Below are 18,548 nucleotides of genomic sequence, written 5' to 3'. Positions count from 1 at the left end.
CATCTGGGCCCTGCTGCTTATATAAGTCATCACAAAGCTGTTTCCATATTGGCCATGGGGGACATACTATTTGAATGCCGCAACAGTCTCAAGGCCACCACTTCTTTTTCAGGTAGCAGCAAGTTGAGCTTACGTCAATTCATCATCATTAATAACATATTTATGGATGGGCATGTGAATGGCACTACGGGGATTTTACATAAATATAGAAGAGTGTAGTTGATGCCTTTGAGGACATTAAAATAAAATTAAGTCAGAGGCAGTCACCATATGCAATGCCTAATCATGTAATATGGTGACCGTTTGGTGATGCTACTATACCATATTTCTACAGCATTCGTGTTTTCAAATGACTCCATCAACTCCTGCCAAGATATGCAGAAACAACTAAATGAGGAGCCTTTTCCAAAAATGTTTTCCTGTTTTCTGTCACCAAATTCATTTAATAGAATCGCTCTCTGAGTAAGTGCCACTTGTCTACTGTGGAAAACACTTTATCTGGTAGCAATTTTGAAACATCCAATGTGAATTATAGATACTTACTGCAATAGAATCAAGGAATTCCATTTTCCTCTTCAAAATCAATAGAAAAATTGCTACGCACACTAGGTATTCCTTCTTTGTAAAGACGGATTTAACAGTGCATTCTGTTTCAGAGTAGTTCAGGTTTTTCTCAGCTAGCAAAGTGGTTTAATCCTCCATTTTTACCTGCTCAGGTAAAAGGGTCATTTTGCATCTCGAAGGCTGGAGGCAATATTTTTCACAAATAACACACTAACTCAATTGTTAATATTGTTTTAAACTAGCCTTAGAGAAGAGAGGTAGGGAGCACAGCATCACGGACAGTAAAAATTGTTTCTTTACCAAAGTATTTACTTAAAATCATGTACTCACAGTCGAAGTGCTAGATGTTTTAAACTTTTAGGTTAAATAGAGAGAGTATTTTCCATTCATGATGTTATTCATGATAGATTTTTGAAACAAATTTCAACATGGTCAGATTTTCCTCCTTGGAATTCTAAATGTTTCTATTTTTTCCACATCTTGAATCAGTAATTTTAAGAGCTTCATAACTGAAAATTTTCTATTGAGTTATTATTCTATCACAATGAACTTTTACCCATAGAGATGCCCTGATTCTTTATTGGCCTTCTTAAATATATATGCAATATGATATATATATATATATATATACACATATATATTAGGGGGTTAGGATTTCAACGTATGAATTTTGGGGAGTAAAGCATATTTGTATATGTGAAAAAATTAGGCAAGCAATGGAATCCCACTGAAGCATTTACATTCAAATGCAGTTAAATAGAACATGCATGACTACATAAATACACATAACAAGTTGATACTGAGAACTATCAGAGATGCACTGAAACACAACTAAGGAATCAACATTTAATAACTTAAATTTTTGAATCTTAAGAACATATCTAAGAAGTGGGAAGAACCCAGACTTAATATTTTACCCATGGCTTCCAGAGAGGCAGAGACGAGGTTTATGAAGAAACCAAGTGTTCTGACTATCTTTAAGCAATAGCTGAAGTTACATGGGTAAATATATTATTAATGTTTGTGTGATTGCTTACTATTGTTGACTGGATCTCTCCATTATGCTCCTGAGAATCAGGTACTTAAAAAACAGTGGAAATGATAGCAATGGCATGTGATTAACAATGGGCAGATCAATCCTGGAACACACGACATTAAATATGAATGAAGCAAATAAAATGACTTTGGGTAATCAATATTCCAATAAATTTTCCAGAGCTAAAAGGAGTGGGAGAAATGCACACATTTTAATAATTTTGGAAAATCCAAGTTAACTAATATCAATGTGTATTTGGAGGCTATTGTAATTTGTTTTTTTTCAATGCATTTGCTTAATTATCTTATACAAAGAAAAAGTACCTCAAGCGTGTAGTTACGAGTAGTGGGCATTCAGACAATATGTGTATTCTTACAAACGTGTTTAATTACAACTGCTTCAAAGGTATCCCAGATTTTCAAAAGTTTTATTTTAAGTTTGAAGACTAGACACGGTCATACTAATTTTACAACATCCTACATGATTTAAGTATATATACAAAGAAAAAAAAACAACATTGGAATATTACACAGCTTGAGAGTTTGCAAAGGTTATTTGTGTCTTAGTCACTTCTCTACTTACTGACATATCAGATGCCAGCAGTGAGTATTATGTTTCATTATTTGTTGACTAGCAAAGATACAATCATTAGTACCCTAAGTCTTCAAAGTTCACACCAATTCTCTGAAGCCATTCAGAAAGAGAAAGTCAACCCTGAAATTAGAATTAGTGACTATGATAAGTGTTTTCAACAGGATATAGATAAAATGGAGATGTTTAAAATGTTAATTTCAGAGAGTCTAAAATTAGCATATTATAGCTACTCAATATAGTGAAGACTAGGCGATTCTTGTGTGTGTTCTGCATACAAGATTTTGCTTGTTTTAGTGTGAATTTAAATAGAATAAATTTGTTTCCCTTTGATGTCATTGATACGAATGACACAAAAGCTACATACTACTTCATAGGAATTGTTAACATCACCACGTGTGGGAATCCCTTTGTTATCATGAATTTGAGGCATCATGGAACAAATAGATAGCCCGTTGGTCATGCCATGTGGGTGAAGAGCACAGAGAGCAGAGAGACGATGCACAAGCAAGAGAAAGCCATTTCAATGTATTTCTAAAAGGTATGAAGTATAATTTTGACAAACTCCCTTTGATAATATTAGTTTAAAAAGGTATCAGTAAAATAAAATTCAAAGCATCACAAGAAGCCATGAATAATTTTGAGGAAGTCATTACAAAGCAATACTCATGATTTCTAAAACATACTCTGTTAAGAATGAAGAATCGTGCATAGTCTGCAAAGGGAAATGGCTAGGGATTTGGTGGGACAGTAAATGTCTAAAGAAATAAAAGGCATTGGCTAGACAGTAAGTGTGTGTATATTTTTGGACCTAAGTAATTATTTGTAGTATGACTTTAACATTTAGGAAATTAAAAAGATTTAATTGCTAATTTTAAAGTTGTCTGAAAAAAGCAATATAGTGGACCTAACGATTTTGTTTGTGAAAGATGCTGAAAAATGATCACCATTTCAGATGCTTCAAATCAACGATTTTATAAGAACCTGAAATAGAAAGCCTGTGGGCATAGGACAAATGTGTGGCCAGCCAGTCCTAATTTTGCTCTTATTAAAAATGCCATTATGATTGACTTTCCCTTTAAATTCTTCACAATGATTGAAGACCACTTCATATTTACATCATTAAGAAATGCTGTTAACACATGGACAGACAAGACAATAACAGTCTAGTGGCTTTTGTTATGCAGCACAAATAATAGAGGGGGAAAAAAAACTTTGCAGTGTTGCACAGGACTTTAACATTTTGTACACATACCACACTTTCTTTTCCAGGTCCCTTACTTTAAAACTCCAATAATTCTGTGTCTAAGCCTTGTAAAATAAATACTTGTAAAGCTTATAAATTAGATGTTGAGGACTTTTATGGAGGCAGTGTGAGCTTTAATTTGAGACACATGTCATTTAAACCTCCATCATCAATAAACTAATTGTTACGATAATTGTTTATTTTTTCAGGACCTCCGAAGCAAAATAAATAGAAATCAATTTTCATCTTAAAATGATCTACTACTTTGTCATTAGTAAATACTTTTCACAAATAACTACACAATATGCTTTCCTGGGAAACTGCTACCAGTTTCATTCAAGTCTCAATAAAATTCTAGTTACACAGAAAATGCAGAGATGAACAAAGAAATGATGAGTATGCTTGGCCAGGCTATGCAGCACTGTGTTAATACTTGCTTGCTAAAAAAATTCTAAATAGACAAAGAATTCATTATTCTATTATTTAAAGGAAAGAGAAGGCTATGTAAATACCATCAAAACAAAGTTTTAAAATCTGGCTTAAAGGGACATAATATTACTTTTTTGTTGTTTATTTTGCAAAATGGTAGTACTAGATTTTTTATAAAGGAAGTATTTGGAAATTATATAGTTATAGCTTCCTTCAAAAATAGAGCTGCAGATTCATTCTACTAATATTAAATATGATCAATCTGGTGATATGCAATCATGTTCCACATATATGTATACATATATATGCATACATACACATACACACACAGAGATAAAACTTCTCTTAGGCAAATAATAGGGAAAAACTGAATTAGAAAAAAATGTTGACTTATTCAGTCAATACACAATATAAAGAATATAGAATAGAACAAAAAAGGAAAAAAGATCACATAATATATTTGATTAGAAACAATGAAAGTAAAATGAGAATTATAATATTAATACTGCATGTTACAGATTCTTCAAAATTCTGTTATCAACACTGACAGTGTTTGGTAGGCACAGGGGAAACAATTAGAATAATGTAGAGTCATCACAGAAGAAAAAAAACCTTATTGCTAACATCGCAGTATTCCTTTTATAAGAATTCATTGAGTATTGATTATAAAAGCTCTATCAACTCTTGCTTTTATTTGATACCTATGAGGTTTCTTTTTACCCTTGCTATCAAGAGTGCTACTTTCTTTCCTTAATATTATTTCAACCATTGCAAATAATTTAGAAAACAATGACAAAAGTAATTCACAAGTTAATGTGATGTTGTGTAAGAAATTTAAACGATGAAAATCAAATGAAACCATTGAAAAGGCAGGCTTAGACCTCCTTAAAGACAGTTAGTGGCCTACCATAATTTGAGCACTTTTTCATGACAAATCCCATTCAATTTTCCTACAGATTTTGCACAGTTCATTCCAAGGAGATACTTTTAGGGAGAGAGAGAGAGGAGGGTTGTGGGGTGTGGAGTCTCCTCACTCTTCTTCTGTGCAGCCCAGCAGCTCAGACCGCAGCGTGATCCTCCCATACCAGGACCAGGGAAGGATTCTTATGTGCCGTGCATAGATCGGAGGGTCGATGACGTTTTTCCTGTGGGTATCATTGTCAAAATTGCCCTGGAAAACCTAGTAGAAAAGAGCAAAGAGTATCAATCATATAGCCTTCTCTTTCTTGGGAATTATTTTTTTAATCATTTTCTTGTTTGGAAACTTTTCTCCCAAATGTGAGATTTGATAACTAATCATGTTTTTCAAAACATAGGATTACAGCTTCTTCTTCTTCTTTTTTTTAAGATTATTTATTTATTTATTCATGAGAGACAGAGAGAGAGGCAGAAACACAGGCAGAGGGAGAAGCAGGCTCCCTGCGAAGAACCTGATGTGGGACTTGATCCCAATACCCCGGGATCCCGACTTGAGTTGAAGGCAGATGCTCAACCTCTGAGCCACCCTGGGATCCCTGTTTGCTTGTTTCTAAGCCTATTCATTCCTGAATTCCTACCACACAGTTGTGATCATTGAGAATAATGTCCTGACATGTTGGCACTGGATTCTTCTCCAACATTCTTCTTTTGTTTCAAAGCTTTTTTCTTTTTTTGAGCATTTTATGTACCCCCGCCTTTTTTTTTTTTCCTCCAAAGAGACCTTTATAATAACTTTGGAAAGTGCTTGTTTCAGAAAAAACAAAGTCAGAACACTGGGACCCTGATAGGAATGACATTAAATTACATGTTACTTTGGGAGAAATTCATGCTTTCATAATATTTACTTACTTGAAGATTTTATCATTTTTAAACTATAGATTCTGAACACTTATTGAAGTAATTTCTAACTTTTATATTCACAAATTTCATTTGAGCTCAAATAGGATAGGGAAAATCTCTTCAGAATTTTCCTTTTTAACTTTATGAGGCATCTTATAATTGGAAGATAATTTCTTTCTTGCTTGAGATCAAAACATGACTATATGGCTACAAGGAGACCTGAAACAAAAATTCCCCAAAGGAAGAAAAGAATAAGAAGCTCCATCACTATATGATGGAATATTTAACCCATATCTTTGAACATTCTAAAACTAAAGGAAATGCTTTAAAAATGGCCTTCTAGAATAAGTTGATTCAGTCTCAGATGATCACAAAAGGTCTCCTGGATAGGGAAAAATAAAGATATCTTCTTGAAGGCATCAGTCAGCATGGCACTGATTAATAGAGGCAACAGACAGATGGGGTAATCTTTCTGTTGGGTCCATGGACAGATTCTGTGTCATTGAGGGCAAATGCAAAGTGCCATCCCCACCTGGTGGGAACAATTTTTCAACCTGACACAAAATATACCTCAAAGGTGATTTTTGAATAAATATTTGCTGAGGAAGAGAATACTGAACCGTGCCAACTCTAGAATTCATCATCCTGGCATCCCTGAATCCATTTTTATTTGATAGGAATTTTATCCTCAGCAATGCTCTGGCTTTGCATTGACCAAGCAAGTCTTAATTCTGGATTTAAATGTGCTAGTAAATAACAGTGTCTCTGTTAGCAGAAGCTCCCATGTATAGGACATACCACACAGACACTCACCAAAAATCCTTAGAGGGGTTGTCATTGCAAAAGCGGAAAATAAGAGAGTACCTTCTACGGTTCCCTGACATTTTTTCTGACATATGATGTTGGATTCAAATGCTTCATCGAGACTGTGGTGTTACAATTTAATATAGAATCTCAAATCCAATTTCAAAGCCCTGCTAGAGAACTTAATGTGTATCTTTGGAATAATATAACTTAAATTCATTAACTTTCATCACAAGATCTGTAACAGTCCAAAACATAGAGCTATACCTCTTCTTGGGAAGGATATACAGTAAGAAATAATTTTCTTTTAAGTCACTGGTCTTCAGCGCGAGTTTCAGTAAGAAAATATCAACCCAGAAATAAATACTTGAATTATTAGTTACACTCATCTTTTATAATGGAGAATACATTTAGAGAAGCTACATCAGCCCTGAAACTGCATACAGCTGTGACACTTCTGATTTAAGGTGTGAAAGTCATAGATATTTGAGTGCTCATTAAAAAAATTAAATGAAGTTTCATAAGACCGTATAACTTAAAAAACAAAAATGTTCACAGAAAAGCAGCCACAGTCTATGTTGGAATCACCCAAACCATGGCCTGAAGGTAGCAAAGATGTGCTTTTATTTTGGGAGGTCTCCCGGTAATGACACAGCAGAGAACACAAAGCACATACTTGCAAATTCTAGCATGACATCTTGAACTTGCTGTACAAACCTGTGGCCCATGTCCTGTTTTCTTGTCTCCAGCACTAGGAAGATCTTGCTTAAGAATGCTATTTCAGTGTTTCACCCAGCAAAGGAATGCAAATTCAGTATTCTTAGTTGACTTTTAAAAATGTGTAAAAATTCTAGAAACGTGCTTTCACAGACACACTTCAGAGCTATAAGCACCTCAACGGAAAGCAAAGTCTGAAGACTGATGGAAAACATCATACCTCCATATAGAAGGGAAAAACTGTATATGAGAAAAATAGTTTGAGAAGTTTTTAGAAAAGAGTATGCATATGCTTCAGTTTCAGGAGGAGGCTTAGCTGATTAGCTGATGACAAGTTTGCTGATGCACTCAGACATGATAATGCTTAGGGATCTCTCAGGCTTTCCCCAGCATACAAGGCCCTCAAGAAAAAGACGCTGAAGGTACTTGGGAGAGGCTTTCAGTTACAGCCTAGATAATAATAGAGAGAATTGCAACTGCCTCCATGTGTCTGAGCTCTTGGATTCTGTTTTTCAATGTCAACTCTCCTATGATACTACTTAAAATTCAAATCATATTCTAATGAGGATTCAAATCTCAACACAGAAAGACAGTCAGATAAAACTATTAAATGTTGCTTCCAGCAAAGTTTTAATTTTTTTTTTTTTTTTTGTAAGATGAGACTTGTCATTCTTCACTAGGGACAATAGTCTATTCAGGCCAGAGTAGATGTCATCAATGGGAGACTGCCAAAAAGGCAGGATCATCCTTCATGACACCATCAGAAGGATGACGTAGTAGCCGTGATGTATAACTGCATTTCACAACTGTTGAGGAATTCTTGAGGGGATTTCTTGCACATTCTATTTATTTAGAATGTCATCTGGTCTCAGAAGATATATTTCTTTTTATCTGTCCTAAATAATGCATTAAAAGATTTAAAGAGAAGGGCACCTGAGTGACTCAGTGGGTCAGTCTCTTGGTTTTGGCTCAGGTCATGATCTCAGGGTCCTGGGATCAAACCCTGCATTGGGCTCTGTGCTCAGCAGGGAGTCTGCTTGGGATTCTCTCTCCCCTTCTCCCTTTGCCCCTACTCCTGCTTGAGACTTCTCTCTCTCTTTAAAATAAATACATCTTAAAAAAAAAAAAAAAGATTTTAAAGACACTCCCATTGTTCTAACCTTTTGGAATTTATGTTCATGTCATCCAAATAACCAGCAATTTTAAGTATTTTTTAGATGGCCTCCCTGAGCTCTTCAAAGCTAATGAGTCATATTTTAGCAAGGTCTCAGGTTACCATCAGTTCTTCCCTATGGCCTTTTGTTCTCCCCTTTCTAGATTTCATTATTTTACTTTTGATATGTGGAGACTAGAACTATAACTGGGATTCCACATATTGTGAAAATGCAAGGCTTGAATAAGCTATTGTTTGCATTTGCCTTAGCAATGGTGTCAAACACACCATTGGCTTCATTGACTATGTCTGTACACTGATCTAATACCCTTAAAGGATTATAGACAAAGATAAAAATCTATTACCCTAGAGCAGCATTTGTATGGGGAGGGAGGGAGGAGTGAAAAAGAGAAAAAAAATTATTCAGCATATACAATTTCAATTCTGTTTTCTTTCATCCAGAATGCTTATAAAGTAGTTAGAAACAAAGTCTTTTCCAGCTCTGATCCCTGAGAAACACTGGTTTTATTTTAAATATTTAATTTATTTATTCATGAGAGACACAGAGAGAGAGAGGCAGAGACACAGGCAGAGGGAGAAGCAGGCTCCATGCAGAGTGCCCGACGTGGGACTCAATCCCATGACTCTGGGATCACAACCTGAGCCAAAGGCAGAGGTTCAACCACTGAGCCACCCAGTCGCCCCAAGAAACACTGTTTTTATGTAATTCTACTCATGGAGTGGAAGAATCTGAGCCTTGGAAAAGAATCTGCCAGCACCAACTTTCCTCTAACTTTTCTGACATGGAAATTCCAGCAATGGTAATGCAACTTCTCAATATAACAGTTATGTATTTAGACACTTTGAAAATCTGCCCTTGAGTTAGGCTGACATATATCTCTTTCTAATTTCCATCTATTGATCCTAGTGCTTTATTCTCAACAAGCATAGATGGTATCTATCAAAAGAAAAATACTTTTAGGTTTATTTGATAATAATTAACACAAGTCTCTCATAAACTCAAAATTAGTGCTATAGGTTCAACAATTGTGGTTGCTTAAAAATATTCCTCATGTAAGATGATTTTCAAACTAATCATCTTGATTGCATTGCATTGAATACCCTCTGCTTTAACTATGACTCGATTAAACTATGGTATTTATTTGGACATAGTATGTAGTTATGACCTGAGTGGCTCAAAATACAGAGTGTACCTTTGTTTCGGGTACAATACCTCTATCAATGTAGTCTAAAATTTAAAACAATTATGTTACATTTTCTGTCATGATTGATGACTAATGTTTAAAAAAACTTAGAACTTTTTCATAGAATTTCTCTTGAGCCAGGATTGAGTAAGTAATGTTTTACTTACTTGTAAAATAGATTTATAGTGGATGTAGACATTTATATTTATTCCAATTTTATTTCATTTTATTGAATCATGACATTTTAAAAATAGCAATTTGTAGTTAAGATTATGGTCTATATAAAATATTGAAAATTTAGTGGACATAGAATTTAAGTATCTATTTCATAAAGTAACCATTTATGTATTATGTGAGTATAAAATCTGACTTTTGTGGGTGACATAAAGGACTTACACTTATTAGTTTATGGTTCAGCATCATAAAAGTCATTTTTACATACCTATTATTAACATTACTTGAATTTCTTTTGGACTGTCAAAAATTTCAGAGTTTCAACTTGAATCAATGCTCTAATGACTTAAGGTCTAATGCACAAAAACAATATTTATCTATTTGGATAGTCTTTATAAGAAGATCTCAGTTGTTTCTCATTCTATGTCTTTAATTTTTATTTTTTTTCATTCTATGTCTTTTAGACTAATATTCAATTTATGTTCTAGTTTGCCCTATATTAAAGCATTCCTAAAATCAAAACTTTTCATTAGAAAGTAACACACAAATTATTGTGTTATAATTTACAGAAAACTGTAAGTGGGATAAATATACATCACCTTAAAAGGAAATCCTATTGGAAGTTTTACATGTATGAAACTTCTGTTAGTGATTGGATATAAGAAGTCTTAAACCAAAGTTTGATTATTTTAGCTTACATAGACTCTAGCTATTATTCAGTGAATTCAATTTTCTAGGAAAATTTATCAGCATCCTGAAACCATTTCATGATTGAATGGCTGGTATATCATTCTTGATGGTTTTCTCTCCAATCAATTCCACTAAACCAATGAAACTCCGTAACAAAATTAGTCTAAATATAAGTACATTCTTTCAGATGTAATAAGGAAACAAATAAGTTTCCAGGTAAATTCCAATATTCTAGGAAATGTTCCTTGAAAAATAGTGCACATTGAGAATCACTTCTAAGAGGTGCACACACACATAAAGAAAGGGTTTGTTGGAGTTCGGAGATTGGGTTAACAACTGATCATCAGTCTGTAGTGGAATGAGTTGGGGGATGAGTCCTCACTATAGCACATCCCAACAATGCTGCAGCAAAAATCCTCATTGGCAGAGAGGTACAGGGAGCCGCCTCAGTGTCTTCCAGCCCGAAGCATTCTTGAATAGAATACTGCCTTCCAAAGGTGCAGCTGAAGTAAGGCCATAGCCAACCGAAACAATTTATCAGCACGTGACCATATCTGTACACACTCAAGGTGTGTCCAATCTAATATAGTCATAGTGTTGGCAGACACATGTCATTTCACTGAGGAGAGTATGGATCATACAACTTTGTGTAATATGAGCATGCCATATAATCTTAACCTCATCCAAAAGGAAGTCTGACTTTTGGGAGATAATCTATAAACCCTTGGGAAGTTCTGCGTGATAAGACTGTGTTTGTTTACATGGGAGCCTTGGGCCACACCAGGTAGTTTATGCTGAACAATGTGATTTATGGTAGGGGCTTTGGACCAGCTTGACCAAGGAAGGGGCTGGAGACTAAAGTCTGCCTTGCAGGTAGTAAACCATGTCTACATGACTGAGCTTCAATAAAAACTTTGAACATCAAGGTCGAGGTGGTTGGATTCCTGGTTGGCAATACTTACTGCATATTGTATGTCACACATCGTTGCTGAGGGAAGTTAGCATTGTTTAAGATTCTGAGAGTAAACAACTGAAGGCTCAGCCTAAAACTCTCCTGGATTCTGCTCCATATGCCTATTTTCTTGGCTGATTTTTATCTGAATCCTTTCGCTTTTAGAAACTGTAACTGCCAGTATAATAGTTTTAAGTGAGTTCTGTGAATCCTTCTATTGAGCTATCATCAAACCTGAAGTGGTCTTGGGGACCTCTACTTGCAACTGAGGTCTGAAGTGAGAGTAGATTTGGGAACTCCCAAACTTTGCAATGAGTAATTGATGCTGAAGGGCTATAGGTTTTACAGAGGACTTTTTGATACTTGTACCATTGATTAGTCTGAAAAGGGATCTCAACTGTCTGAAAGAATTGAGCCCCAAACTTCCTCAACATTATGTACCAGGCCTGTCAGAGATACTCAGGTTTCAAAATTAATTGTGAACTTATTCTTTTATGATTCTTTGAATAAATTTTAACACGACAATTTTCTGAAATTTATTTATTGTGGCCCTTGAGTACACTTTCTAAATCTCTTATTGTTAGGCTCTACTCTCTCCATTTTACTTTCTCTTTTTATTTCTATTTTCTAGGTGATGTTTATTCTCATGAACATACACCTAATAAATACATCAAGTTACTAGCATTACTTGTTCTTTTACATATTTGAGTAACAAAACAACTCAACATCTTCATTCTTCTATATTTCTTTAATATCATTTCTGCAAAAGCTTCTATAGTCCTTGGGGAATATTACTTTGGCCATCTACTAGGGATTAATTTGAAATCCCCTGGGAAACTGGCAGGTTTTCTGAAAGCTGCAGAACATGGTGACATATATAAATCATTCTGTACCATATTTCATATTTGATACCAATTTTTATCTGTGTTCCTTTCAAAATGTTATTTTGTTCCACAAGCCCTTTAAAAAAATCTGGACCTTCGTTCCTTCAGAAATTTCTCTGCTTCTCAAGCTCCCTCAATGAAATTATATGAGGCTTTCAAACTGCCTATCCAAAGATTTAACTTCAAAGGTCCAATTACAGAACATTTTTGTTTGATGGGGGAAGTAGAAGAAAAACATGGGGACAAGTTCCATGTCTTTCTTCCACTACTGCATGAATCATTTTAAACCATTAAAATGAATATATGGATTCTCTGAGAAAATGAATTCCACTCCCATTGTTGCCCTCAGGAGATTTCTTGTGGCTCTGAAGTTTGCTCTCTTTTGTAATTATGTAAAAAAGTAGATCTTTGGCTTCAGGGAATGCTACATTTCACTGAACTGATCTGGCTTTGCTTCATGTTCCTAGTGTATATAAATCTCTGATTATATCCCCAAAATTTTTACTAAACCACAAATTTGATGTTCACTTAGAGTTCTTGCAGTGTTATCTGCACTCTATTGTTTTCTCTGTTATACTTTTCTTTTTACCCTTCAAAATGCACCAGTGAAAGACTCTAATAATAACTGGTCAAAAAAATACAAATATGTTGTCTTTTACTTTCTACTCTAACAATAAAGGGTCATTTATTGCTTTTCAAACGGTCACACACTCTTTCATTTTCCTGTAATTGATGAGAAAGCTGGTTGGCTGATATTTAATTCTTGACTGGAAAAGAGGGCTGTGATATCTTTCTAAGAGTCATTCCTCTTTAATACTCTGGGGGTTGGGAGTTTTGGGAAAGAGGAGGAAATTGCACAGCTTTGGGATAAATTTTTTTTTTAAGATTTTATTTATTTATTCATGAGAGACACACACACACACACAGAGGCAGAGACACAGGCAGAGGGAGAAGCAGGCTGCATGCAGGGAGCCTGATGTGGGACTCGATCCCAGGACTCCAGGACCACACCCTGGGCCGAAGGCGGCACTAAACCGCTGAGCCACCCAGGGATCCCCGGGAGAATTTTTTAGAACTCTTCATTTCTGGTCTCTCATAGAAGGGCTCAACCGACTCACAGAGATCTGAGATGAAGGGATCTAACTCTCCACAGTAATGGCCAAAGACCCTATTACTGGTAAACTGCCATAGATTATACCCGTGATCCCCTAGTCCACTGCTAGAGTCACAAGTTGAGCTAAGGAATTGCTGAGATCCAACCCAGGCAGATGAGAGAGGAAGGGGAATGGGGAAAGGGTAGCCACCTCCATTCCTTCTGTGCTTTTCTTGCATAGCCTCACCTCCAAGTAGCTGGGGAGCTGGCCACTTCTTACAAAGAGCTAGAAGAGCCTCCCTGAGAAATTCATAAGAGTTATGTTAAGTCTTAACCCTGGAAAAAGACACCGAGAAAAATCAAAGCAAAGCTTTCTAACTCTGTTGATGTTACCTTCTTTCTCCCACATTTGGTGGCATTTGGAATACTCAGTCTAGAAGTCATTTAGTAGGTAGGACACACCACCATATTTAACTTCTTTTATGATGAAAGTCTCCTTAGGAAACAAGAATATCCTAGCCAATATATCGCATAGGATGATTGCCTATAAAGATTTATGAAACATAAAATATGCCATTCTAAACTGTGGCTAGAGATTTAAACTACCCTCTCTCTAGCAGTCAGATTTTTGATTGCCATAAGAAATATTCTTACAGAAAAAAAAAGAACTGAAATATCTGCTTTTCAAAGATACCTATCTATAGGAGATATTACCAAGAGTATCTGGATAGCAAGACCATCTAATTTTTTTCTTTTTTAGTCTAACATCAGAAATGTAGAAATGCCTTTCTTCTTTTCTATAAAAGTACAAACAGTCTGCTTCTCTAATGAAGCTCAACGTTCATCTCAAAATTTCCTAAATCACACAGGCCATTTTGCATTGTATCAGAACAATCTGCAGTCTGACTCTACCCGTCATAGAAGATTTTCAATGATGTGGCAGTAGAGAAATGGGTGTCTGATAATTCCCACCCCATTTTAGGAACCTTTCCCTCACTTCACATCTCTTCAAAGAGTCTCCACCTATTTTGTTCAGAAATGACTTAGTACAGAGCGATAAGAAAGAGCACGGTAGTGACTTAAGCATTTGGCCATGTTTCTTCTAAGCCAGACTGGTGTTGAGGAAGAAACAGAATCAGGGAGTTGGGGAAGATAATTCTGGAGCTGGATGATGAGCTGGCAATGTGGAACCTCGGAGATGAAGCAGGTTGTGAGGTTTGTGCATATGTGTGTATATTTCCCTGGACATAGAAGAAAGGCATTCTCACTTTATTCCCCCTTCTTGGGTGCTTTCTCAGGAGAACATCTGGTCTAGCTGGAAGATCTAGGAGATCTTCAATGGAGACAGAGTGGCAAGATAGAAGATTTGGGATATACTTATACTAATAGAATTACTCATTACTCCTCTGAAATTCAAATTTAATAGGGTGCGCTACACTTTTGTTTGCCAAATCTAGCAACAGTAAGTAAAAAGCAGAGAGAATTCTGGCCCTGAGCTGAGCAGGTACAAACTCTACTTTGGTCAGGGGCTCCTGGGTCTTTTTGTCTCAATGTGTTGAGGGTATACTGATTATTAAATTATATTTGACATCGGGAGGAAAAAAAAATCACCTTTGCTGATATTCATAGGTACTGGTAAAGTACAAAATAGAAGAAAAGAAATAACAGTGAAATTTTGCTATGTAAAAGTGATTTTTTCACTCACTTATGAAGAGTGCCTTCCTTTAATTATTGCTATTTAACATTTTTTTATCTGTACAAAATTAATTCTATTTCTGGCTTTATTGGAAAGCCGGAAATTAACTCCTATGTTTGGTCTTCTGGTTGCTTTTTCTTTCTGCAGAAAAACTGGGAAAAATACTCCTTTCATGCAGGTACAATCGTTGGGTTCATCTTTTATTTGTTGAACTTATCTTTTAATCAGCTTTGTGTCTCAAATGACATCAGAAACTTTATAATGATGAGAAATGCGTTGCCTCTATAAAAGGGCCCCAAGGGGCTTAGTACAGATGTGTGCCTTGAGAGCACATGTAAATACGCTTTCTCCTTGAGATCCGACAAAAGGAAGTGTATGGGAATCACTACCCAATGGGTCATTTCATAGGGTGTGGCAGATCCAGAAATCCTTCCACAGTTTCTCATAAACATGGAATTATGACAAATATCTTTTATCCTTTTTCAGATTTAAACTATGAAAAAGTAGAAAAAGACTAGAATACTAATTCATTTTGAAAGTGAGAGATTTTTGTCTCATGCATTACAGCTGATTTGGTATGATGGTGAACAGTAAAAAAGGCATGCCTGCCACGTAGAACTGGTGTCCTTGGGGATTTTTGTCACCTTCAAAATATATTAAGCATTCAGAATATTAGTTGTTTGGTAATTATTTAGAAATAAAATGGGTTCATACTTTTGGCTGCGTTCTAGCCAACTGGAAATGTGTAGTTCCAACAATCAGAATAATGACATAGTTTTTTCTTATACTCAGACTGATCAAGTGCTCACTTTCATAGTGGGAATGATAACTACCAGATTCACATTAAATAAGACTCTATTTTTTCTAATCAATACTCAAAAATCTTCTCCGCTAAGCTCTCTTGCTTCAATCAGTTTCATTACTGCTTTTTAATGAATAATTACATACTTGAATTTTCAACAATTTTTAAAAGTTTTTTAGCCTTGACCATTCTCTTGGGGACCTATCGCTAATCAGTATTTTTAGGGTGTTAACCTTTTTAATTGATGCCTAAGATTATAGTTGGGTTAACACTTGATGGTCTTTCACAGTCATATACAAGCATGACCTAAACAGGAGAATGAGTAATTCTATTCCATTGAGGAATACTGTCACTATACAATTGTGTCTAATAAGAGGTAGGTCTAACATAAACATAAACATGAGATGTTCGGAATTTTCAGTGCGGATATTTTTTAATTTTACTTATTTTATTTTTTATTTTATTTTTAATTTTTATTTATATTATTTCTGATGAGTGATGGTAGATTGGGATGACAAAAATTAAGACATTAAAGTGTTTTGGCTTTTGAGCACTGTGAAAATTCAGGCCATAGATGTAATAATAATATGTAATAATAGAAAGTTATTTTTAATGAACATTTTACTTTAATGGCATGTTATATAACATATTTCCTGTGGTTTTCACATGTTTTTTTCATGGTCTCAAATTTTAAGATAGCTTATCAAATTTTCTGGAAACAAAGTTCTTGAGTTTTTAGGACAGAAGACAATCAACACACATTAAAAACATATATCCATCCCTCACTGCATTTCTCTGCATTGTTTGCTTCTGTCTCCATTGTTAAAAACAAAACCACTGGCCCAGAAGGGCATCAGTTAGGCCGAGTTTGTAAACTGGGGCTTACTTGTTAATCTAATTGCAGTTTCAACCTCCCCCAGAAATGTGGTCTTAACTGGTCAGTCAGGAATTTTTGACTGGGCGCCAATGAGTCTGCCACAGGGCTCCCTCCACTGCCCCAGAGGAAGATGAAGTAATTCTGCATGATAAGACCCTCTTGCTTTGACTTTTAGGGGAAAGCAGCCTTGCCTACAACAATCCTCTTTTGCTAATACAGGTCTTGCCCTGTTCTCCAGCTATAAAAACCTTCCATTTTGTACAACTCCTCTGCGCTCCCTCTACTTGCTAGAAGGGGTGCCGCCCATTCATGAATCATTTCATAAAGCCAATGAGATCTTCAAATTTACTTGGTTGAATTTTTGTTACTTAACACCTTAAACTTCTGTCTTATGGAGAACAATATCTCATAGCATCTGCACTGGGATTTTATCTGTCACTAAATAGGAGTCATAGAGGCAGGGATGTTTTCCTTCCTCCTTCTTCCAACCCACCCCCATACTGGTGAGTTTATGGATTTTTGTGTCTGACGTTTACTTGTTTTTTCCTACTACCTTATGAATCCTCAGACCAGTACAGTGCTTTTGTTTTTTGTTTTACATGAAGATTGAAAAATCCAAATGCCATCTAAGAAAGGTAAATGTTTCCATGAACAAAATTAACCATATCGTTTCATTGCTTGTCTTTAATATCATAGACTGTGGCATGACATACAAAGAATTTTCTCTGCAACTTCAAAATTGATCCTTGAAGAAAGACAACCAGCTTTCTTTTGCCGTCTCCAAATAAACGGAATGACTTCTTAATGAGCTCCTTAAGATCAATAGCTTCTGATTGCTCCTGTGGCTTGTCTATCATTTTGGTTTGTCTTTTATCTCCAGTATTTAGCTAGTTACTGGATTCTACAACTGCAATTATTTAAGTTACTAACCCTTGTCCTGCTCACCTCCATCCCATAAATCCCATTTCCTGGTCTGCCCTTTCTTTCCTTGTCTTAAACTTCTTTACCCTATATTCAGGACCAAACATCTTTGGGTAGGCAGAACACTGGGAGTTTGTGTTAAATTTGGAAATGGAAATACAGTCTTCCCTGTAGCTGAACTGCCCTTGTCTATTTATGTCTGGATTTGCATCCAGTCTTCTTCCTTGTTTCTGAACCCAAGTCCCCATCTCACAACGGATTGTGATCGGTGAGTCCCCATCGTGCTGTTCTCTGTGCACCTTAACTGCTATCACACTTCTCACTGGTGAAACACGCTGCTTTCCGAATTTAAATTTGTTCAGTGTGGTTGTCCTTTCCCATTCCAGCAGGCAGATCTAAGTTTACAAATGACTTTCACTTTGATAAATCAGTTCTTCTATACTGGGTTAGTCTTGAGACATGGCCTTCTTGGTCAGGGACCTTAGTAAAATTTACAGAGACTCCATTCTTTTTTTTATCAAAAGCATCAAATTTAAAAGGTACATAGGGAGTTACAGGATCTCCTTGAATTTTTTGGTTGGTATATACAAATTATGGCAATAACTAAATGTCTTTATTCACATGTTTATAGTAGTAACTATTTAGTCTCTCCATATTATCAACCTTCATTTAGTCTTGATGAACACTTCAGCCCCTAAGACTGCACTGTTTTTTTTTTTTTAATTTCTTAGTTCTAGGCACCTGGGTGGCTCCCAGTGGTTGCACATCTGCCTTTGGCTCAGGTTGTGATCCTGGAGTCCCACATCGGGTTTCTCCCTCTGCCTATATCTCTGCCTTTCTGTCGCTCATGAATAAATAAATAAAAATCTTAAAAAAATAATTTCTTAGTTCTGTGC

The 18,548-nt window shown here is 35.6% G+C and overlaps 1 protein-coding gene across 2 annotated transcripts in view; it reads right to left on the bottom strand.

The window, feature by feature from the left end:
• Positions 1 to 2,008: 2,008 nt before the first annotated feature.
• Positions 2,009 to 18,548, bottom strand: part of EDIL3 (EGF like repeats and discoidin domains 3) — a 393,012-nt gene continuing 376,472 nt past the window's right edge. For both annotated transcript variants that reach the window (XM_025437114.3, XM_025437115.3), the window contains one exon: positions 2,009 to 5,046. In XM_025437114.3, coding sequence (XP_025292899.1) covers positions 4,897 to 5,046 — 150 coding nt within the window. In that variant the 3' untranslated portion in view covers positions 2,009 to 4,896. The remainder of the gene's footprint in view (positions 5,047 to 18,548) is intronic.

Source organism: Canis lupus, chromosome 3 (genome assembly GCF_003254725.2).
Source record: "Canis lupus dingo isolate Sandy chromosome 3, ASM325472v2, whole genome shotgun sequence".
NCBI classification, from domain to species: domain Eukaryota; kingdom Metazoa; phylum Chordata; class Mammalia; order Carnivora; family Canidae; genus Canis; species Canis lupus.
This window is presented reverse-complemented; position numbering and strand designations above follow the sequence as displayed.